The following is a 24,091-nucleotide window of genomic DNA, read 5'->3' as shown; positions in this document are numbered from 1 at the left end:
GTTGCCTTTACATGATTTCTCAAGCATGGATGAGCACGACTAGCACGTCCAAGCTTTCCTTCCAAGTACTAAGGCCGTCATGATTACCGTTATAAAAATTGTAAACGAGACTTTTTACCTTTTTCATGTCTCTGTTGTTCATGGGGTCATCAGACATTTTATACAACTGCAGTTCGATAATCTCTTTGAGCTCGTAGCTATAACCTTTCCTCTTGCAGACAATCACCACTTTATCAAACAGGAATATATACCTGAAAATACACGTTAGTCAATCTTCCATCGTTTTTCCCTTCGGCGTTGTTAAGACTCACCGGTCTTGTTTGGTACGGTTGACGATGGAGCAGACCTTCAGCTCGCCGTCTATCTTTGGCCTTCCGTACTCTTCCAGCTTCACCTGCTGCTTAGGTCACACACACACAGTCGGGGTCAATTCACTGATTGTTATCACTAATGAGAGACTATAAATAATTCAGAAGCACAGGCAAGCTCACTGAGAATCCAAATAGATGGTAAGAAAATATACATCTCCATCCTTGTATCGTACAATTAACAGAAGTACAGTAAAAATTTACCCAAGGGCATTAATTTGTGGATTTTTTTTTTTTATATGCCTCTAACATTGCACAAAAAAAAGGTTGAAATAATTTGTTGATTAAAACTAGTGATGGGCAAACGAAGCTTCAAATGTGCTTCATGAATCAGTTGTTGTATTTTCTCGAAAAGCCCTCTGACTTGCCAACTCCTTAATTTAAAGCAGTGTACTGATGACCAAATGAAAATACTTACAAGATTTTCTATCGAACTTTGGAATTCACTTATTTTCTTCAGTGTCTCATTGTCCCGCTTGACCTCATTGATGTACATGGCCAAGTCCTGACAGCACACACACACAAAAAATTTTTTTTTCACATTTAAAATTAATTCCAAATATTTGTAACACAAACCTGCATAGCCTCCAGTGCCTCTTTTAATTGTTGCCTCTCTGGTCGGTCCGTCGAGTGACTCAGAAGTTCCTGTAAAGGAAAGAAAGCAACAGAATCATTAACATTGAGTATATTAGCTGAAACCAAGAACCGGGCAACAGACAATACAAAAAAAAAAGAAAAAAAGATGACATTAGAGTCAGTTGTAAGAAGACTCCAGTTGCGAAATTGCAGTAACAAGAGAACCACAACTATGGCCTCCCACAGACAAACATTCCGCATCTTTATGTTCTACAATTGCTTTTTCTCTCTTCCACCGAGAGGGAAGTAATTAAATGCTGCAATGATGTATGAAATGCCGTCGAGCTGCAATGAGATTTGAACCAATAAATCATTGCGAGTGGGGAAAGGAGATGATGGGCAAAATATTGTATTTCTATAAATTGAAATATATCAAAACTGAGGTCATAAAGTCACAACAAACTCAAATTGTAAAGGTAAATACGGTCTTTTTCTATTTTATATAACTTTGTGTGTATTTGAGCCATGATTGAATAAAAGTGAAAAAAATGTTGCTTGTGTCCCGCGGCCGGACACACAACAAGCAATAAACTTGTATGTACGACGCCTTCCTGAAAAGCGCCGAAGAGCGGTGAAATGGGCTGAGCTTAATCGCATTAGTTCACGCTTGATTTGACCTTAGTGCCTGGCTGCAACCCAGAATTGCGGGGGGGTTCCATTCACACTGATAGAGAAGTCCCAGAACTGCCTGGACCTTCTATCAGCTTAGCACTTTGCCATTATGCGTCACGTCATGAACTCTAATGTGATGGAACACATGTCTCGAATAATCCGTTATTTCTTTCATCAAATATAAATTCCAAGCCGGCACACTTCAAGGTGAGAATCCCACCTGATGCTCATACAAATATTTATTGGTATGAATAAAAAAAGAAAATCATGAATCATTCAGTAACCAACAACATTCAGTCCTGCCAAGGCTGAAATATTGCTCGGTGTCCACATAACACAAAATCCTGGATTTCTGCAAATACCTGACGTGATTAGAACGACTTACGCAATCTTAAAAGCTGCTGAAATCGGATGAAATATCGAAGTCAGCGCTGGTTCAAAAATAGGACTGATTCATGAAGCAATTTGAAGCTTCATTCTCCTACCTACCTTTAGCAGTAAGTGATACTTGAGTACCCTCTGCATAGGAACCACCAGAAGATCCTGCAGCTTGAATTTGCCCTCCTGCACTTTCATCGTACATTCCTGTAAAGCAGCAACAACAACAGTTTATTACTCGTGACATAAATGTTGTAATTCCTAGCCAATTAAGAGACACGCATTCCCGCTTAACAATTTACGCGACTCGGTTGCCGTAGTAGCAACGCTTCGGAAATTCCATTTGCAACAATGAAGTCGGTTTCTTTTTTGAGCGTACAAAAACACTTGCCGTGCCAGCTATTTGTGGCGTAATTGCAAGCTAACATGGAGGTTCCTTTGACAAAAAACAAATGGCGTGTTTCCAAAAGAAACAATGGGCCTTTAAGGCTCCCTCATAGCGGCTTGTGTGTTTTCAAGCTTCCATAACTCTGCAGTAACAGGCGAGGCTTATTCGTCTTTAAACGGCTTTATTGTGAGAAGTGTTTGTATCACCGTACAAAGAGGCTTCCTGTGCCTTTCTGTGAATTCACAGATTTCTATTTAAAACTAACATTTGGCGGCTGCTCTAAAACTCACCTATTTGCTTTTTTGTGCTATTTATAATTGGTAGAGGTGATTACCTCGACTTTGATCTTGACATCTTCCCGTGTCGCTATTAGTTCATCCAGTGTCTTCTGGGCGATCTCCATGTGGCTGCAGTATTGGCCATAGATTAATAACCTGAAGAGACAATCAATGAGTTTTTGGTTGTCCTCTGATAATTGCTACAAAGCACAAAATGTTCAATCACAAAACAATTGCGGTGTTACAGATTTGAATTAAATCAAGTAGACTGAGAAATAAAGTGATGGAATCCGCTTAAAACCTGACGCAACATATGCCAGGAAATGTTCATTTTTAAATTGTCGGAAGGGATAAATATCTCTTTGAGGAAACACTCAAGACAAAAACAGACGGCCCGGAATCGACTTGAAAGCAATTATTGCCGCAGAGTAGTTAAGACAATGTCCTACACGTTCATTTTAAGATTTACGACAAAATGTGAGCTAAGGAGCAATTTCCCACAACGGGGAGCGGATGAATGAATATGTGAATAAATGTATTATAATTTGGACTGAATTGTGAATAACATGAATAAGTAATGACTACATTTGAATCCCGGGGCAATATTTGGAGGGGTCTTGCCAATAAAATGGGATGACTGAGGGCCAATAGAAGCCGGGCCTTGATTCTGTTGCTCTTATCGGGATGTGAGGAGGAGAAAAAGAATATGAGCTAATTTTGAGCGGTGAGGATATGAAGGCCATGTTCATTAGATTTCATAATGGAACGCTGACATAGATGTAGAGGTTCAACCACGGGGGAGCTCAATGTCAGCTCGACATGGGCGGTCCCCCCCCTCAGCACGTGACACACATTCTACTCGCTCGCTGAGTGGAAAGTAGGCCGCTGGCAAGGATCGCAGCGTTGGCACCCTGGCATGATAATCTAACACGGCAAACTTGAAGTGGAATCGAGACTCTCGAAGATCTGAGAGCGGCTGCGGGTTGGGAAACTACAATGGCGAGCTGTGCTGGAATCGCAGTGTTCCGAATTTGAACCAGAATCAAAAGTTTTGGCAACACTGATTGACAAATATTATTGGGTGGTTTTGTTATGAAGTGCTGACTCCATGAGTGAAAATACAAAACAAGTAGCGTTAGCGCTACTCGCTACTCGTCGTCATGGTGACAAAAAATGAACTCAGCATTGATTCTGCAGCAGGTTTAAAAGCATCAATAGAAAATATTGATGTGACAAATCCATAGTGTCAATAAAAAGCACTGGTGAAAGTCTGCTGGATCAAATTCCAACAAAATAAAACCATTAAGGCTTCAAGCAGTGTTAGGGAAGGGGGCGACTATATTTACAATTTAATAACAGTCCTTTCATTGGCGTCAGAAGCTGGGTACTTCCACACATGGATGCCAGAGGGCTAATAAGCACATTGCGCCATGCAAGACTCTCCTTGGCCCAGTCCATAATTAGTCCATCACATACGCTCCACTTGACACCAAGTCTGAGCAAACCGCACAGTAGGAGGTAACCACTCATCGTTTCCTTTTCTGTTTGCAGTCTCTAAAAAGTGACAAAGTCATCTTGTAAAGGTTTCAAAGAATTCAACATGTTAGTTTGGCCTCGGATGTCTCGTAATGGAAATGTTGGACTTCCCAATTTCGTCCGGAGGCGAAGCACTGAAGGAAATCACACGGAAAACCACAAGTGACAAGTTGTAGTGGCGGCTAATCCTCTCTGACACGCGGCATTGGGAGCGTCTCACCTCCGTTCAACTCACGCGACACACGGGAAATGGAGTAAGTGGTGTTCAGATGCTCTTTGGAGGAGCCTCATCGCGTCGTCGTGATTAGGCGTCGCGAGGAAATCAGGGCGGCAGATTACTTCGGAAATGAGCCCGGGAATGTCGCAGATGAGGATATCGACACGAGGGTGCCATTTACTTTCTCGAGCTGCCTCTTTCCATTCCGTTCGGTTAAGAATTGAACTGCGGTCGTGATGAACCGCTGACATTTTCAGCGTGGCATTCAGCTCGATGACAAATAAGAAAAAAAGGGGCTTTTCATCTTTCGTGCCAACATGAGAGGAAAAATGAATCGAGCACATTGTTGGAAAGGTCATTGGGACTTACAAGCATAGATAAGCAAATTAATTAGCCAGCTAGGTCCTCGCGAACACTAGCCGGATGTCTGACGGGGGAGTTGGAATCCCCTGGTCACCGTTGTTTACGGCCGCCGAGAGACAAGACGGTGGCGGCCTCATAATGAGGCGGGTTCACGTGTCAATCACGACGGCCCAGTCAAAGCTCGTGACGCAGAAAATCTGCAAATCTAATGAAGTCTTTTCTCAAAATAACCCCGTGTCGCATTTTGGAGAATGTCACTAAATGGTAATATAAAGAACGCCGTTGGGCAATTTGTTTATGAATGGAAGCTGGACTAAAAGTGTTTGGCGCAAATAAATAAGGTTCTAATAAAAATACATTTTAATAAAATAAAATAAAAATAATATAATAAAATAAACAAATATAATAAATATAAATAATGTAATAAATAAAAATAATATTAAATATGCTATGCAACAAGCAGTGGGGGCTTGCTCTCACAGTAATGAAAAATAAAAAGCACATCATGAACGGGTGCAGAACAGATCACCACCATCGGTAGAAATCAAACATTTACTAACCGTTCTTTGAAGTCAAGGAAGATCTTCCCCAAACCGTTTCCTCCGGTGACCATGTTGAGGTCGATGGCTCGAAGCAGAGCAAAATGTACTTTGATCACATCCTGAGGAAAAAAAAAGAGCTTTTCAAAGTTGTGTGTCACTTAGGAAAGCAACAACAACTTGTTTTTGCTCGCAGGCACCTGGTCGACCACCGCAGGTCACCCCGCGGGCCTGTTCTAAAAATACCTCGCTAATGATAGGATGGTGCCATTTGAAAATGCAACCACGGGATAACAATAACGCAATGTGGCATGTTTACTGACCTCAAGGTTGACAAAGATGGCCTCCATGTCCTGCGGACTCACAATTTGCCTCAATGGGATCATGTAGTTCTTTAATAAGAAAAAAAAAAATGATAGAGTGTACTGCATATTTACAAACAAATGCAGTTTTGATTGCACTCTTGCGTCCAAAAAGTAAACCTGCACGTTGTACACTTTTCAACCTGTCACATTCCATCATGCTAATGCTAACAAAGTGCGGAAGGCTTTATTAACCCCAACTCAATTAAGCTTAACGAGTCCTGTGATCATAAGGAGGGGTGCTTAGTCTCATTTATTCTCGTGCCGGTGAGATGCTGGAAACTCAGGATACACATTTTGTTTAATGAAATTAGTCGGGATCGTGATTTGTTTCTGTCCATCACCTTGCAAATGAAACCTGTCAACGCGAGCGAGAACCGATGCGTTAGCAATGCTGATTTCCAAAATGGGGTCGTGATGTGTGATGAAACATCATGAACTGACGAGAAAAATCTTTTCAAGTGTGTCTATTGTGATTTTGAGTGTCACTGTGTGATGTCAAAACCCGAAGGATCAGTTTCTCACACGGCGGCCGATTGCGTAATAACCACTATTGATCCCTTCCTGTGACATTTGTGCTCCCCAATGAAGCTGACAATACCTGACACCTCCATGCTGCGAACAAGCCCACACAAGACACTGACGGAAATGCACGTCACATTGAGGTCCGAGGTTCGTTAAAAAAAAAAAAAAAACTGCACTCATCCCTCACCTTCTCGATATCTTCTAGCGTCTTATAATACTTGGCTTCGGTCTCCTGGATCTCTACTAAGCAGCAATTCCGCTTGTCGTCTTCTGTCATGCCCATTTTCTACAACGCACAGAAAATAAGTGATTTTATCGTTATTAAAGGATGATCAATAGCAACGTCCAACTGGTTTTAGCATGCTACATGACAGGGAAGCGCTGTGGGAATAATTCTTGGGGGAAATGAGGCACGATAATGACATCAATTGAATAAAATGTACGATATTGACATTTTTTCGTAAATGCCATGCAAATGATATCTAAAATGATCAATTTGTTTATGGTGTTGTAGTCATCCCCTGATGTCACATTTTCTCCCACGGGGACTGAGTCAACGTTTTGGAGCAGCTGCCGTGTACATTTAATTACGCCACTAATTGGCACGTCATCCTTGAGGGACGTCTTTTTTGCTTTTTCCGCGGGGGAGGATGGTGGCTCGCCGGGTTGGCTTTGATGCCGAGATTGATCGCAAAACGCAGCGCCACTCACCTGCATGTATCTGATCTGCAGCATGAGGAAGGCAAATCAATCCAAAAATCAAAACAGACCGGCGATAAATGACAAAAAAATATGGAAGGCGTCCAGCTCAAAGGCCTCACCATGGGTTGTCGTACTTCCACCTTAATGATGTCCTCGTAGATATCGTCGCCATCGTCCTCGCACGGGACGCAGTCGTAGATGTCATCCTCGCCCAGGTCGTGCTCACTGGAGAACAAAAGTTGGACTTTCTTAGCACGCAAATGCTGCTGTTTTTTTTAGTTATTAATATTCAATGTACATTTCTACATGAATAAAAATGATTTGATGAACATATGCTCTCTGCCTTTGCTGGTACAATAATCCCCGAGTTCACCGAATGTGTGAAAAGGGTAAAGAAAAAAAAAGAAGATAAAAAAGCCTTTCAATCAAATATTCAGCTTTGTCTTCACGCGCACGCAGGGCCCGTTTGAAGTTTTTTAATTGAGGTTGCTCGGTTCACACAAAATAATGTGCTTCCGCTTGCTTCATTATGGAAAGAAGGCGCTGTTGAATACTGAGAAGGCAGCATGGGGGGGGGGGAATAACGCTGTCCCCGACTGTCTTCTCCGCGAACTCTGGAATTATACAAACCTCCGCTGAGACTCTTGTGTGACATGGTGGGGCATTCCGAGAAACAAGACAATTGAATAAGAAAATTAAATCCCACAAATAAATGCTTAAGTACAGATATAAAAACTGAGGAGAGTCAGACGAGCTTCAATCAATTGAGCTTTCCTCGTGAGTAATAATAAAAATGGGTGGTCTGTACAGTGTGTACAAAAAGTACCTTAAAAAGATTTCAATTTCTTCATTCAAATTACGAAACATATTACATGAATAGCAGTAAATCTGTTTTGATTATTCCAAACACTGTTCCTGCATAATATCTATGCGTGTGCCTTTGCCAGATGAAATGATAGAGAGATACATTGTCGTGTATGCATGAGCATTTGTATGCATCACAGTACGTCAGGAAAGGAAGGAAAACCTAAGCACTTATGAATTAGGTTACATTTTCTGTCTGATTACCACGGCGACAAGCCACAGGGTGTTTGCACGCAATCAGCCAAGTAGCTCGACGGCCTTGGTGACACGCAGACGGTGGATTTTGGTCAGGTGGTGGTGGCTGAACGTCTCAGCATGGCACAGTTACTGAGCAAAATTCCCCCGAATGAAAATTCTATTGAGTATTCCGATTAAAAAAATCGAAAAAGTATTTTTGAACAATTATAAAAACAGATAAAAAAAATATTTCACTTAACAATGAATGACCAATTTGTTTTAATTTTTGGACATTTTCCCTCTAAATTAAAATTATTTTCTTTTCTAAACAAATTGTACGAAGTCAGATTTTGGGCATTGAGACCGGCACTGCAGATTAATTAAAAAAACATTCTGTCAGATCATTTATCATCTTCCCAATGATGCCACTGAGCTTTTATGATCATATTCTGTGCAAGCTGTTGTTTTATAATGAAACCATATGCCTTGACTTTTCCTCTTTTTCTCCTTTAAGAGACTCTCGAGGAGTATTATGTCACTAAAATGGATGATTATTCCTCAGGAAGAGCATCATTATCCTCCACCTCATTCCACTTCTTTGAAACCATATATCAGTATGTCACGCTAATTAATACATTTTTGAATGTTGGCTTACAGCAAGCACGACCGAAGCGCCAAACGTGTCCGACTGTGTTCTGCCCGTGACCTGCTGATGTGTGCGTCGATTGATGAAACAAAATGCATACTTGGTCTTTCCAAAAGGTCAAGAGCAGCTGTGGAGCAGAGCCGCATAATTAAGTCAATAAGATCAGATGGTGGCCTTGAGTTTGTGAACATGGATCACATCTTAATAATAATAAAAAAAAAAATCAAATTTGTATTTCTTCACCATTTTTTTTACTGCTCGTTATTCACATTTGAGTTAACTGCACACTAATCCCGTATTAACCTGCTTGGCTGCCATTTCTGCTCCGTATGCATCCATTTCCTCCTCCCGCTCTCGCCATGAGATCTCACAGCTAAATATTCTAATCTTTTTAGAACTAAATATTCTTCATTAAATCCGAGTTGTCACCCAAAGAAACACTGTCAAATGGGAGTACGACTCACCCACACATCCACGTTATAAAAAGCAGCCAGGGCAGGAATATTGCTGGTGTCGCCATGGCAACGGGCAGAGCGACTGAGAGTTTCTCCAGATCGTGAACGGGAGTCACTTTATCATGTGACATATAACCGACATATTTGTGTGTGTGTCGGAATGCCAACTCACTCCGCCAGTTCCTCAAGACTCCGGTACACATCGTCCTCATTCAAGGCTGTGTCTTCTGCGGGGAAAGGTCTGAAAAGCAAACAGTAGTTTTTCCTCTGTCAGGTTGTCACTCCCATGTGCATCACACTTTCAGAGAAGAAGCCATCAATCATAAAAAAACATTTCCAAAATATGTCAGCCAAGATCTCGCCAGAGCCAACTTGGAACTGAAACTGGATGTGAGGAGACGAAAATCATCTTTTTTTTTGCAACACTGACGAATTGGCGACGTGTCTTCTGGACATTTCAAGGACTCTCAGAGGCAAAACATTAGAAGGAAACGGAGATTCCCACGGATCATCCGTCAACTCTTACGGCTCCGCAAGTCGTACAGCCGACAATAAAAGCAAACCGTAAACGTGCTCCCGTAAATCATACGATTCACCTTCTTGTTGACACACCGACTATAAAACGACGACTCGGAAGTGACGGTACATAAAACCTAACGACTTGCGATTAGCTCATTAAACACAGGGACTTTATTTTGAATTTGAAAGATGTGTGCTCTCTGCAAACATTCTCAAGCGCATGATTACATCGCGGTTGCTTTTGATTTGAGCAGATTGCTACAAATCAGAAGCTATTACTTCAATGTCGTGAGTAATTTAAGACGATTAAAATCATTAAGGTGATAATGTGAACCGCCCGTGTGAAACCGAAATGCCAACTATCTAACGTGGACTTTTTAAGGTTACCACAAATGTCTAAATTAGTAGCATCAAAGCTTTAAATGTCTTAATGATAGACTATTAGAATTTTATCAGCAGAAACTCAATGTTTATTTTTTTCTTGCTTGGGGGCTTATTAAATTAAACCATAAAGAAAAGCACGACAATGCAATTACAGATATTCTCCAATAAACTCTTTAAATGTGAAACCAATTCTATTGTTAGCTAACCGATGCACCATATGACTTTTTTGAAGGAAATACGACAATTACAGCAAGAGGGACCCGCTGTTTTATCGGAAATTGTTAATATCCGACAACGCCAGGTTGCCTTTGCGATTTGTGGATTTACACAACAGGGGATCACTGCAAGTATTATTGTGTAAACATGCCTCCATCTTTATAAGGTAATTAAACCAAATTCATTATTGGATCATTTTTATTGTGTTGTGCTTTCTTCTTCCAGAAAAGCACTTGACATTGCAGGTCTTGGATCAGCTCACAATCTTTCATCATTTTAAAAATATAAATATATTCTCCACATGAGCAGAGTGACAGCTATCAAGCTAATGAGCACTCAGCGAGCTAGCCAAAGGTCAGCCATCGCTGTCATTTATCACCCGCACTCTCAAGAATTAAGCAAGCCAATCTCGAAATCAGTTCCTGAATGCGGTTCGAAACCTGAGTTGAGAAAATCCACGCCAAAACTTCACGTGATTTATGCAACTCTCATCACTAGCGTTATGAGCGCAAGCTAGCACCGCGGCGCTTCCTCCCGAGCGCAATAACCCACCCACATTTGACGACCCCCTCCAATGAAATGCACACTATATTATAAGTTATTAATGGAGTCCCGCAGGGCAAAATTTAATTACATTGTAGTTTGTGGGGCCGCGGCCTTGCATCTATCACCTCAGTGTTGTTTTGCGGAGCCAAGCACTCTCTAATGCTGCTGTTTTCATTTCTCCTAAATGGTGCAACAAGGTGCCATTGGACTGTGTTTATAATTTCATCAGATCTCCTCTAACAGCTTGTCTCCTGACTATTCGCCGCCATTATTGGCTAGGCGGCTCGTTGTAGTCTTCACGTGCGCTACTCTTCCGAAGAAAAGTCAAGCGTTTGACTAAAAAAAGCTATTTCCTCTCTGCCTCCATTGGCTTTGCCGCTTTGTGACAGTAAATGCCAGTTGTTTTGTTGTACCCAATACATGTATTGATCAGGTTATATATGGCCTCCTTAAAGAGATTTGTGCAGTGAAAATAAACAAATCCAACCCTCCGAACTTTTGTCAGCTTTGTTGTCCTACTGCTGAGCCCTTTTTGATTAATCCCATAAATTTAACAAACCCCTAGCCATGTTGAATTTTCCTTCGTCCATACGGTAAATTCCGGCATAAAGGGAATTGTCGGCACGCGTGTGCAGGACACCGGCGCGCTGAGCCGTAGCCATTGATCAGCCGCTGTCAGAGAGCAGAACAGCGGTGTAGTTATTAGATGGGAATTCGGCTCAAATAGGAGACCACGGAAGAAGCTCGGTGTCCCTGGATGCAACTTTGCTTCTGCTACGCTCAATAAATCACTAAAGCTCAAGCCACAGCTTGCACACGTTGCTACTTATTCCCTGTCCTTTCCGGGCTTTTAAATACGGGCTGCTAGTTTCCTTCAAAGTCACCTTTCCTATTGAAGTACTTTTTATGTCATGGTTTGGAATAACGGTTCTTGTAGAATTAGCTCATGTTACATTTTGAAAGCAACATGGCGGAAAATAGTTATGCAGCCAATGGATGAACATGTAGCTGTTTTTTTTTTTTTAAATAAAACCTAAGACGGTTAACAGGAAGCCTTCCTCACCGAGACGGTGACAGACACATGAACTACCAAGGCCACGTCGCACTGAGCCCACCTCAAAGGTGAGATCAATGGACCCGGACAGAATGTCGATGGACGGGTCTTTGGCATTGATACAGGGAGATTTAAGGTAGCCACGGGCTCTCTGGTCACTTTAAAGATCGATGAAGTGCCTGATGTGCTTTCTGTAAGCATTATTTGAGACAACATGAGCAATTATCGGACCAGAAACCTCCCCAGCTTAAGTAGCCGGAGAACGTGAAGGCGACATTTTGTTGCTTGGGCGGCCATTTTATTTGAATCGACTTTCAAAAAAATACCATCACCCTTGCTTTTACTTTTCATAATGACTTTGTGAGTGCCAAGAGACTGAACTGGTTCGATGGAGCCCGCGGGCTAGATTAGCAAACATCCCAGGTCTGGGTTAAAGAGAACTTTTGTTTTTGTTTAAGAGTAATTACTAAGATACCTAACACTCTATTCAGACTCATAACGCTTGTGATAATAATACCCGATGAGCATCTAGAGAATTTTCACCTTTAAAACCAATTTACAAATTAATTGAAGGTGAATTGCTAAAATTTAACATAGCTCAGGATTAAAGTTAAGTTAAGTTTCCGCTGCGGTCATACGTCATCAATTTTATCAGCTCACAGCAAACACGTTTATTAATCGCGTGAGGGAGACCTGAGCTCACTTTCGATGTCACTCCCTTCATTTCCTGCCGTGGCTCCTAATGGGTGCGCGCCATCAACTCATTACTCAGAACGGATAAAATGGCTTTTTATGCCGTGCCGGAGCTGCTGAGCCGTTTGAGAAAATGAAGAGGGATCAGAAGCCCATTTTAGGGCTGATAAAAGAAGGGTGAATGATTTTCTCCGTTTCCTTTATTGTATGAGAATAATGGCGCCGGCATACATTAGAGTCGCTTGACTCAGACACTTCAGCACTGTTGCAATCACAGGTGGAAATGAACAAAGAATTTTTTTGGAAGTACGAACGAGCCTTAGGTGTTAATTACTACTTCTAAAAGAGCAGCCGTAGTGATTAATTAGCACCTCGAGTTTTATTTTTGTGAAAGGTGGAAGCATTGAAATAATTTGCCTGGCAGAAAATCGTTGAAGTCAAACACTAAATGATGAGTTAAAAATTAAATTTACCTGATGCCTTTGATTTGTGCAATACTGTGATGGGAGATCCTTGACAGAGTGGAGATGACCTGAAAAGAAAAAAAGACGATACATCACAAATACTGAACTCGATTGAAAAAATACAGTAAGAACCAAAACAAAACAATTTCATTGGGCTATACATTGCAGCATATCATAGATGTTTCTTTTCTCATCGTTGCTCTCTCGCCTTTGATGATCTTGCAGAAAAAAAGGGCAATATTGCGAAAACTCATAACAGCCTCATTCAGAACAAGACGTTATGTTCTGCGAGTGAATCAATCAATTGAGAAATTGCAGTGCGGCACAAAAATCACAAAAGATCATTTGGACTGACACATAATTGCATTATTATGAATTATCCTTGTATAGTCATTCCTCAGGGATGGTAACAAAAAAACTTCAGTTTGACTAAAAAAAATATATATTTTCTGTGAAGCATCAGGGCTGCCTCTCCATTTCGAATTCAGCGCAAACTGTAAATCATAATTAATTCATTTTGGGGAACATTCAATTGTACAGGTTGTAATCCAGAGGGGGTTGATTTGTAGATTTGAGACTTTTACACTCTGTTGATTGTCACATTTATTGCTTTATTATATTGATGTAACTCACTTTAGTCAAGTTTTTATGAGATTTCTCTGTCAGGGGACCAAATGTAATATTGATGATGAACTACTGTATGCATATTTTTCAAAAGTTTGCATCGTTCCAAGTAGCAACTACTGAATCTTGTGCAATAATAGACTACCAGCTAATCCTGTATATTTGTCTCAAGCACTTTTTTTTTTTTAATTGGTGCATTCTTGGTTAGTTTGTGCTTAATTGCTCCAAGTAATTTAGTACACGCTGGAAAATGTTCATGTTCATTTCAGGTGATTGAGTGCTGCCTTTAAATTTCATGCAAGAGCTCTTTTATGGTTGAGGACTACAGATGGCGTTCTTGCACGCTCCAGAGATGCCAAACTTTAGGACTACCGGGGAATCACCGCTAAACACACACACACACAAAACACACACACACACACACACGCACGGACGCTCCAGATCAGAAAGCCTGCCCCTGACACCTCATTAAGCACTCGCGGGTGTGTTTCGACTTACAACAGCGTGGCAATGCCAGATGCCTCCTCAACCAAAAGGAGAAAATTGTTATCTCAACCACTCTCAATTGTTTGACAACTTTCTTTGTTGAAACAAAACTAAAAACTTGGATGGGACTGACAGGTATTCCACAAAGAATTTAAATGAGACGGACAGGCAGGTGATCAGATCAAGCTAACCACAGCTGGGCCCTGAATCTCCTGGCGTAGCTCCAGAGAGGTCAGAGCAGGGGCCAAAGAGTCCCTCGCCCGTGGGGACAAGACTCAAGCGTGCCAACATCCAGCATGTTTGGGTGACTTCCACATATTAGCAGGAAAAATCCATTCAAAACACAATTTCACTTATCCAATCAATTTTTTTAGTGTCATATTTCTTTTTGCGATTTTTTGATCCTCCCCACCTCGAATATACTCTCCACACCCTTTTTTTTCCCTGATCCTTAGCTTCACTCAAAGCCTGGGAGTCTTTACACGTTATTAATTTCCCTCTCATCTCATTCTCTCCGGGGGGTCTTAACGCCATAGCTAGCCAGAAACTAAAGCTTCTTTTACCCCTCGAGGAATATAGAAAAGGACACAACGGAGCCCAGAATATTTGATCTAACCCCGTTGAAATTCTCCCTCACCCATATTTGACCCTGTGTATAATTAAAGTCATACGCAAAGTGAAAGCAAATATGTCAAAATGACGTCTGACTTGAAAATGAAGTGGGCTGATTTTTGCCAAATCAGGTCAGAGGGCAAAGACATCTACCGTAATTTTCGGACTATAAGTCGCGGTTTTTTTTCATAGTTTGGGTGGGGGGGCGACTTATACTCAGGAGCGATTTATATACATATATATGGGTTTTTTTCACTTTTTTGGGCATTTTATGGCTGGTGCGACTTATACTCCGGTGCGACTTATAGTCCGAAAATTACGGTAATTATATCTGATTTCAATCCAGAAATCTGAGCAGAGGAGTCCGTCATAGCCACCATTTTTTTTTTTTTTAGTCTTGGCACTTGCAGCACAAATCAATGCGTGTGTTGGAAGAGATTTCCCACATTGGGTTTCTCTTCCAACAGCTCACGTCTTGATAGCGTGATATATTTACCAAGTCTTCACACTTTGCCTCGCTCTTGCGTGCCAAAGTAGAATACGGCAAAAGAGGAAAAATAAAGCTGAGAACAGATGGCCGGGTCGGAACCCCGCATGCCCAACATAAATAATCGACAGACAGCACTCCAGCTCGTGTGTTTTTGTGTCCCACTGTCCCACTGCCTTTGGGAGTTTTGGCTTTTCCAAACCCTCTTGTTTTTTTTTACTTTGGTCTCAGCAACTCTCTTTCATCTGACTAATCCTAAATCGATTAGTCTCCAATCGCCGGGTCATGTTAAAAGTTGCCGAATGCCATCAGGAGCTTGGGCCTGCGTAAATCCTGATTGCAGTCAGATTGGCACTTGCCACTAAATCCCATCCGAGCAGACCTTCCATCCGCTTGATTACAGCAGAAAAGCCCTCAGTCTGGCCCAAAGGCCAAAAAGGACTGATGTGAATCTCAAGACTCCATTTAGCATCAGTGCCACATGAAATGAATGTTAGCCTACAGAGGGCACTCAGTCCACACTTAAAAATTAAAGACACAACTGGTTTGTTCACATCAAGAAGATGACTTTGGGCATACTTCCTCCAACTAGTTCTATGAATTATTGATGTGATTAAGTGCTGCGGCTCAATCCGAGGCTTGTTTAGCCGTAGGACCTTGAACATCGATTCGATCTTCGAGGCAGCGGTGCCTAATTTGTGAAAATAGTCCTGCATAGATCGTATCGGCCCACACGACATCTGCCAATGTGCTGCGGCCGTGTCCGTGACCTGCTTCGTTCACGCGCCGTCATCGGACATAAACACGCTCACCTACACGTATGTGGAACACATGGCGTTCGGCCGTGACGGTATCAGCACACGCAAAGGTCAGCGTGAAGAGAAAATGAAAAGCTGTTCAACCACATTAACGCTCGAAAAACATCCATACGATAAGCATAATAAAATAAAATGAAATGAAATTTAAAAAGTTATTTTATTATTATATTTATATTATATTTATTATATTTATTTTATTTTATTTAAAATAATAATAAAATCAATTTAAATTAAATTAAAAAAATGAATAAAAATCAAAATTTGTATGCAGCGATTTAATATGCATGGCTAAATTGTTCAAGTTACAGCTTGCTTGATGTTCAAGAGTTTGCTCACGAAGGTGATTCAATCACTGACGCCACAGTGACAGCTGACAAACCAGTAGGAGATGCGATGTCAAGCCGCCAAGACGCCTTTCACAGGGTTACCTTGACTAAATCGTGACAGAAAGAACCCAAACCTCATTTTTTTGCTTCCTCACAAGCATTAGTATGTAATCTAAAATCTTCCGCCACTGCAGAGGTTTCCATAAAGCACGTGCAGCTCACAGCAGACAGCTGGCTGCTTTCAGCCAAACCATTAGCTATTCATACAGCTTCTCTTTGCCAGTTGGAGACAAGCGACAGAAAAAACAACTGCTGTCACTACAAGCAAAATGTGTGCAATTATACTACTTAGCCTATTTAACTCAATTTACAGCAATAATCATCAATTATGAAATGGTGTAAATCAGTCCACTGTTACAGCAGCTAAAATCCAAAGCAGCAAGATGTATTTCAAAAAGGATTTCCGATATGTCCACTGTTGGGTGTCCATTAGAGTTGATACAGAAGAAAAAGATGTTGGTGGTGTGGCGAGACAAGGGTCAAAGGAGGTTAAAGTGATAAAGGGCAAACTGGATTTCTTATAACGTGGGACAAGTGTTTTGATGAGGCTATTACTTATGAACTTCAATGTCCTTATCACGTCAAGGCACCTTAGCCAGCTGGTTTTTGCGCCGGTCCACCAATGTCCAAGCGAGAGGATTGAGAGAATAAATTGGATTAACCAAAAGGCGTCATCCAGTTGGCCTTTTTGGGGGGGGAGGTGTTCTGCCCACAAGTCTCTGCTGGAGAAGATAAGGGGATGGGGAAACATAAATCCCCAAATCACAAAAAAACTTGTTGTGTTTTAAAGACTTAATACATTTGACAAAATGCCAATTTGTCACCTTGTCGGGTGATAACACGGCTAGTTTGTGTTCATGGAGAGGACATATTTTTTTACAAGATTAGGTTCTGTGTGCCCACTCGTCTAAAAATGACATTCTGATTAATATATTGCAGTATTGTGTATTGTAAAGATTTATTTATTTAATTTTTATTTAATTTTATTTAATTTTATTTAATTTTGGTTAATTTTGTTTAATTTAAAGAAGAAAATTAATTTGAGGAAAAATTCAACTCCGTTAACATATTAGTTGCTTGATGCTTAATTACCGTACAATTTATTCATTCATTAAAAGCTATTTATCTGGTCCGGGAACTCAAACACAACAGAGTCACAAATATTGAATACACACTAAAACGTTAAAGTGTGATGTAAATTGCAATGCCAGCCCTTTTTATGTTGGTAATGAAACTATTTGTCCATACTTTTCGCCACTTCGTAAAATCGCCTGCGCTAATAAAGATAAGGCGCTTTTAATGGAGATCAATTCCGTTCCCACTATTGCACATTTAGCACCACTAATGGCAAAGTCTTGAGGGAGTCACTAAGTTGCTCTCAAGCAATAATGACTTTAAACCTCAACTTCATGTTGACTCCTAAATCATCGGGATAATCAACACAAGAAAACATCGACTCCGAATGTGCCCCAAATTCTGACTTCAAGTCTCTCCAGAGTGTAAAGCTTATCCGTGTCCATTTTCATAGACACTTTCCCTCCGCCGATTACAATGGAGGAGTATTATTTCTGGCGGACGAACCCGCCAGTGCGTTCTAATCTGACCGACTGCAGTTCCCAGATATATAAATGAATCAAATCCAAGAACCGCTCATAAGTTTTTAAGATCGCATACATATTTATATTGCAAATAAATCACGGCGAAACACAACAACACAATCAAGACGGCGAGGTAAAACATAAAATATAATACAAACGAGGGTGTGAAGCAGTCAATAAGAGAACAGATCCTGCTTTCCTCATTCTCGCTATGCTTTTAAAATATTCATCACGTCTGCATTGTATGAATTACCGTAATGAGAAAATGCGTCATAATATGCTACATGCATTCTAATTTTTTGCACTAACTACACATCATAATGAATAGAATCACACATAAATCACTAAAGCTAGAACATTTGAAAGACTGGAAACCAAAACAAGCTTTTGGGATGAAATTGAGCCAAGACTAAAATGCATCCAAAAGTTGAGATGGATAAGGGGCGTTGGTGACATTTCTCCCCCATCTAACACATCGCTGACACAGACAAAGTGTGAATAAGCCTGCGGTAGGAAGGAGACGGAGAGAGAAACACAAAATTCAACTTCATCTCTTGGATCAAGGCCGGGCGGGGCGTGACGTACACGACACATCCCGTGTGTATGCTCCAGGCGTTTCTACACCAAGCTCCTGCCAAGTATTTTCATTTTAAAGACTTTTTAAATGCGGTTAGATTATTGGATAGCAGAAATATAAACATATCCCGAAAAAAAAAGAAAAACTTGCGACGGTTTAAAAAAATGTGAGTTACCTGACGGTAACCTTTCACTTCCAAAATGGAATGGAGGCATCCAAAGGAAGGAACTCTGACTGGATCACATCATGGGGAGGGGGGGGGGGGGGGGGTACTCAGCATGGGGCTGAAGATCAAGCCTGCGGTGTGTGTCTGGATGTGTGTGCATGTTGGAGAGCAAGGGCTTTTGAGGTGAATGTTCTATTCAACTGACGGAATAAGCTTTACACTTGTTATCAATCGGCAGGGAAACATTCGCAATCGTGTCGTACGAAGAAAATCCCAAATAAACCCGGGATAAATCCGCGCAGCTGTAACTTTGCTAGCGGGACGAAAAATAACAACAGCCGAGACTGTTGCAAATGTGAGACGAAAAACAAAAGGGATGCTGTTGCGTGATTTTGGAAGATCATCATATCAGACTTAATTTGTTTTATAATTATCCTCACAGAGGGGAGCCGATCCATTTTGCTGCAGGGGAGGGGGGGGACTACTTATATATTGTGTACATTACGCTCATGGGGTGGGCTGTCGGAACGTTTATATTTACGCAACATGTGGTTCAAATAGCCGAAAAACATTTGCTGCTCAATTTCTGATTACAAGTGCGAACCTTTTTTCGAAGGTCGGCTTGTTTGTTTGTTAACCTTTCGTCATGGCCAATATGGCGACAGTGCGTGTGTGATGTTAGAGCCAACCTCCCCCTTCCCTGTCTTTCATTTTCTAACTGTTTCCACTGTCCCTGACTTAGAGAAAAAAAAAACGCCGTTAACAGCATGCATGGAAACAAGTGCGAATGGGATCAAGGAAAATGTGTGGCCTGTATACTCGACGTGATGCGCTAGGCGCTCCGGGCGATGCCACCACTGCGCTCAAAAGAACGAACAGACGGAGGGGAAAAAAAAAAAAGAATAATGCATGCTGATTGGACCAAGGCTTGAGAGTTAGGTAGCTAGAACTGTGCTTTTTACTTGTGAATTATTCTCTCACATGAGAGGGAATATCTCTACACTTGCCAGCGTGTTACTGAGGGGAACTGATGACATTTTTTGTTTTGTTAATGACTCTGAAAAGACGGAATATTTTTAAGACATAGCCAATGATAGCATATTTTTTCAGACTATAAGACGCAGTCTGAATGAATTTTGGGAATATATACGGCACAAAAGACGCGAGTGAGTCAAACTTTATTCATTTACATTCATGCATATGATGGACCTGATTATAAGGTGTATTGGTAATTTTTTAAGAAAATGACCCCCGTGGGGAAAAGTGGGACAAAAAATGGATGGATGATTTTAAGTATGCCAAAAAGTACGGTACTCCAATTGCTATCATTTCAGATCAGCTCATTTTGACAATCGGTAGCGTTATTTCTTGAGCTCCGTTTAAATGATTAGAAGATTTTTTTTTTTTTTTTAAATGTTCAATTCTAAATGTTTTAAAAGAATTTAAAAAACATTTTTAAAATCACACTCAACTGTGACAAGAAATGTTTTGTTTCCATCATAAGTAAATAAACAAAAATCCAGATTTAGCTGAGTGTGTTTTGATCTGCAAACACACAAAATCCACTCGAGCATATTTTATATTAAATAAGCGGAGTCTTGCTCATCTTGCTCCTTTCACTTCTCTACATGTGTTTGCACTCAATTCCTGCTCTATGACGTATGCGTGCACACTTGCAAAAAGATCGGCGAGATTTCCCAACAGCTAGCCCGTCATACTTGTCCTGATTTACTCTCAACAGAACGGTGGGGCAGGTCATAATAAAATCATTCAAATTGAGTTTTAAGTTCATCTCAAATAGGAAAGTACCCTCAGGTATTTTCATTTTATTGGAGGTCCAACTCAGAAAAAAAAAACACACACACGTGTGATGTCCAGGCAACAGGACTTCATTGAAGAAGGTTAGAACCTTTTCCATCCCCCACAGCAGTGGGTTATATTTTGAGCGAGGAATGCCTCTATTCTTCACCCAGACATCTGTGGGGAGCGCCGAGCCCTTCACCGGCGGCACATCACGGCCTCAAACAGCTCTCTATGTCAACTTGAACAGACAGAGGCTCATTATGGAGCCCCGCAACTCACCGAGGGGCGGCATGCGGGGAGATTGGTAGAGGAGTGCGAAAGAGCTCAAATAAGGATTTTTTTTTTGGCACAGACCGAGAAAAAAAAATGGAGAGAAAAAAGATGGTCCTTAGTGGTTCCACATCAATACTTCAAGACGGTTCCACAGATGGAGGTAAGATAGAGTCAAGGTGGAATGATATTGTTAATTTCGGCTTTTGAGAAGGAAATCCTGTTTGCAATGTTTACATTTTGCCTCAAATTCAGAAGCTCACTTGCAAAGGCGCCCCGGGGTAATACGATGAATCTCAGGTGAGCACGTTGTTTTTATCCTGTCCTCCGAATGAACCTAACGTTTGGGAAAACGCTTTAAAAATGTATTATGCCTCTTCAAATACAAGTCCAACAATATTGCTTGATTAGATCTTCATACTAGCAAAATCCATTATGTTGTCTGAGAACCACCTTTCGGGTTTAATGTCGAAACCGTGCTCTTTTCCATCCAGTCGATTCTGCTCGGCCGCGGCAACACAATTCCCACTTGAAAGCGGCTATTTTCTTTTTTAAATGCGATAAAGAGGTTTGCAACACTGACCCCGTTTTTGTAACCTTGATGTATTTCTTAGTTGTCTGCAAACAAGACAACACAACAATGTCGTGTTCTCATCTGATGTCATCAAATGAGAACACCTGCGCTTTGATATTGCAGCAATCTCTAAGTCATGAGAAAACAAATCAAGCGGCCGTCTGAAATGGAGCACATCAACGCAAGACAACAACAACAAACGCGTGTGCGCGAAACAACAATGCTTCACACCCTCCTGGGCTCAAACAAAGAGACAATGACACTCCCAATAACGTTAAATCCAGACGTGGAAGAATCTGACAAGCGGTGTTGTCTACCGAGGAGTGTTGGCGGCCACTTGAATCAAAGACTATCACCGGGCTTTTCAGTCAATGTCCATAGAAATACCTCACAGCAAACCAAGCATGCATGATTTTTTGCACCTGCTCTACATTGCATGCATGGACACAGGTAGAGATAAATATAGAAACAGAATAAATAAGTCAAGAAAGAAATCATAAAAATAAAATTAAAAAAAGAACTCAATGAAAAATAATGAGTAAATAAATAAACTGAAGACATACGTAAAGAAATGAATACATATAAAAGAAAATAAATAATAAAAAGATTGGAAAAAATAACTCAATGAAAATTAATAAATAAATAGCTACACAGTGTGCTTGCAATTAAATATGCCTTAAGAACTCACAAAAACGTCATCTCATTACAAGCGAGCCGCATAGCTCCGAAATCTGCTGCATTACAACTCGAGTAGGAAATCAAATTGACACTTGGAACTGCGTTACGTTGTTTCTGCTGTTTACGTCGGATAGCAAAAGATCCGTCGGCACATAAATAGTGTTTTATTATAGCGATGCTGCATGATGAAACCCACCGTGAATTTAAGAAAATGATCAGGCCACAGTAAACAAACGACAATGAAAGTAGTTCTTTGTCATCGGAATGGGGATATTTTTTAAGGAATAGTTTTGCCAGAGGAGGGGAAAATATAAAGGTTACAATTCCTCATAGAACCTCTTAGTACTTGTCACTATATACAGAAAAAAGAAGGGAACACGTTTTAAGCAAAATGTGGTCCATCATATTTAAAAATAGAAAACCGCGCTTTTTATTTGTTATTTTTCCAGCAGGCCATCTACGCGGCAGAGTGGCGGACCAAGGTCGCCAAGATTGTGACGAAGCCACTCACTCAGCGATGAATAATGCAAGAGACATAAAAAAAAACCCGAAAGAAGGCGTCTTTGTGATATACGTGACATGAGCCGGTTCGGGGGTGGGGAGTCGTCTCTCATTCGGCGTAAATGCACTTCCAGTAATGAGCAGCGGTCAGCTAAAGCAACAACAAAAGAGAATCCAGCCACCGCTTATTAATGGCCTATCAGGTAAATTACAGTATCAGATAGTTTTGATTAAATGTGCGCCCTGTTTGGGATGCAGTTTTTGTTCCTCCCCCATCATCCATTTTTCTTTTCCTAGTATTTGAACACCTTTCGCATTTATGAGAGTTGATTTTAAATTCTGGAAGAGCAACACATGCGGCACCTCCGAGGGATCGAAGGTAATTTGTTCAGTTTTACTTTGAAGGATCGAACACGCCTGGAAAGCCGGAGGCACCATTACAATAATGTGATTTACTCGGCCTTTTTTTTTTTTCAGGAAAGCTGTCATACAGCCATGGGAAATCATAATATCTCATAAAAAAGACCAAATTGGGTTATCAAAATGTTTTTCAGTCAAAGGTGCCATATTGGCACCACTGGGAACATTTTTGCTTCGTTCATAATTCCCTTCATTGACTACTGATGGGAATAATGAGGTTGTTTCAATGACACACAGATCTGCCATGGTCAAGGACGTGATGACGATGCATATCTTTGGTCTCACTTTTCATTTAACGGGACATTAATTTAAATGCACCTGAGAAGGAGTGGAAGACGGAAGGATTTGCTTGAGGAACCTTGAATGTACCAAAGAGGTTTTGCTATCACCTCTAATGTCATTTCCTCACTTGATAGCTAAGGTAAACCTGTTGAAGTTTAGATAATGAAAGTTATTGGTTCTGGTAAATGAGGGGACTCGTTAGATGCACATAAAAGGTTTTGGGGTTCTTGGCGGCCCCTCCCCGCAAAGCTTCCTGAAGCTTAGAGAAGTGGAAAATCTGCAGTGAAATCGTCAAGGGAGAAATGGCGGCTGTTTTTCTTGCTGCGTGACATTTCTGGTCCTTTGAGAAAGCCACAATACGCAGCCAACTGCCCCTAGGCGATGGCATCACAGGATTGAAAGTTTGTGCTTTAATAGGAAGACAGTTGAGAACTGGAGGGGCTTTATAATGACCGAGTGGCAATTGAGAAAAAAAAGATCTGTTGCTTCATTCTGACTTTTTTGTGTGCCCAAGACAATTATTAAAATAACAAGGATGATGTCATTTTGATATTTTGTTGCACACTTAAAGAGTCATCTAACTTTCAAAGAGCTTGGTGTACCTCTCGGAACATCTTCGGGGCCCCTATTAAAATAACAAGGATGACGTTAATCCAATATTTTGTTGCACACTTAAAGAGTCATCTAACTTTCAAAAAGCCTGGTGTACCTCTCGGAACATCTTCGGGGCCCCTTTTAATTAGCAAACTGTTACAGCTGTGCCTTCTCCAACGTGGTTGTTTCAGGTCATTCACCAGATGTTCGAGGATTTATATCAGGGTTCACAGAAGACCACTTCAAAACTAGTCTAAGGTTTTGGTCTTTGTCATTATTGGTCTTTTTAGCTG

At 40.9% G+C, this 24,091-nt stretch overlaps 1 protein-coding gene across 11 annotated transcripts in view; it reads right to left on the bottom strand.

Moving 5' to 3' along the window:
* Positions 1-24,091, bottom strand: part of vav2 (vav 2 guanine nucleotide exchange factor) — a 67,974-nt gene that overhangs the window by 6,789 nt on the left and 37,094 nt on the right. For 4 of the 11 annotated variants that reach the window (XM_037265373.1, XM_037265374.1, XM_037265377.1 and 1 more), the window contains exons 3-15: positions 12,932-12,990; positions 9,219-9,287; positions 7,024-7,129; positions 6,914-6,928; positions 6,390-6,488; positions 5,639-5,707; positions 5,337-5,437; positions 2,717-2,816; positions 2,106-2,201; positions 945-1,013; positions 787-873; positions 312-400; positions 119-251 (exon numbers count right to left, since the gene is read on the bottom strand). In XM_037265373.1, coding sequence (XP_037121268.1) covers positions 119-251; positions 312-400; positions 787-873; positions 945-1,013; positions 2,106-2,201; positions 2,717-2,816; positions 5,337-5,437; positions 5,639-5,707; positions 6,390-6,488; positions 6,914-6,928; positions 7,024-7,129; positions 9,219-9,287; positions 12,932-12,990 — 1,092 coding nt within the window. The remainder of the gene's footprint in view (positions 1-118; positions 252-311; positions 401-786; positions 874-944; positions 1,014-2,105; positions 2,202-2,716; positions 2,817-5,336; positions 5,438-5,638; positions 5,708-6,389; positions 6,489-6,913; positions 6,929-7,023; positions 7,130-9,218; positions 9,288-12,931; positions 12,991-24,091) is intronic. The other 7 variants (XM_037265375.1, XM_037265382.1, XM_037265378.1 and 4 more) reach the window with 3 other exon arrangements.

The sequence above is a fragment of the Syngnathus acus genome, chromosome 12 (genome assembly GCF_901709675.1).
Source record: "Syngnathus acus chromosome 12, fSynAcu1.2, whole genome shotgun sequence".
NCBI classification, from domain to species: Eukaryota; Metazoa; Chordata; class Actinopteri; order Syngnathiformes; family Syngnathidae; genus Syngnathus; species Syngnathus acus.
The sequence above is the reverse complement of the archived record's forward strand: the minus strand, read 5'-3'. Positions and strand labels throughout refer to the sequence as shown.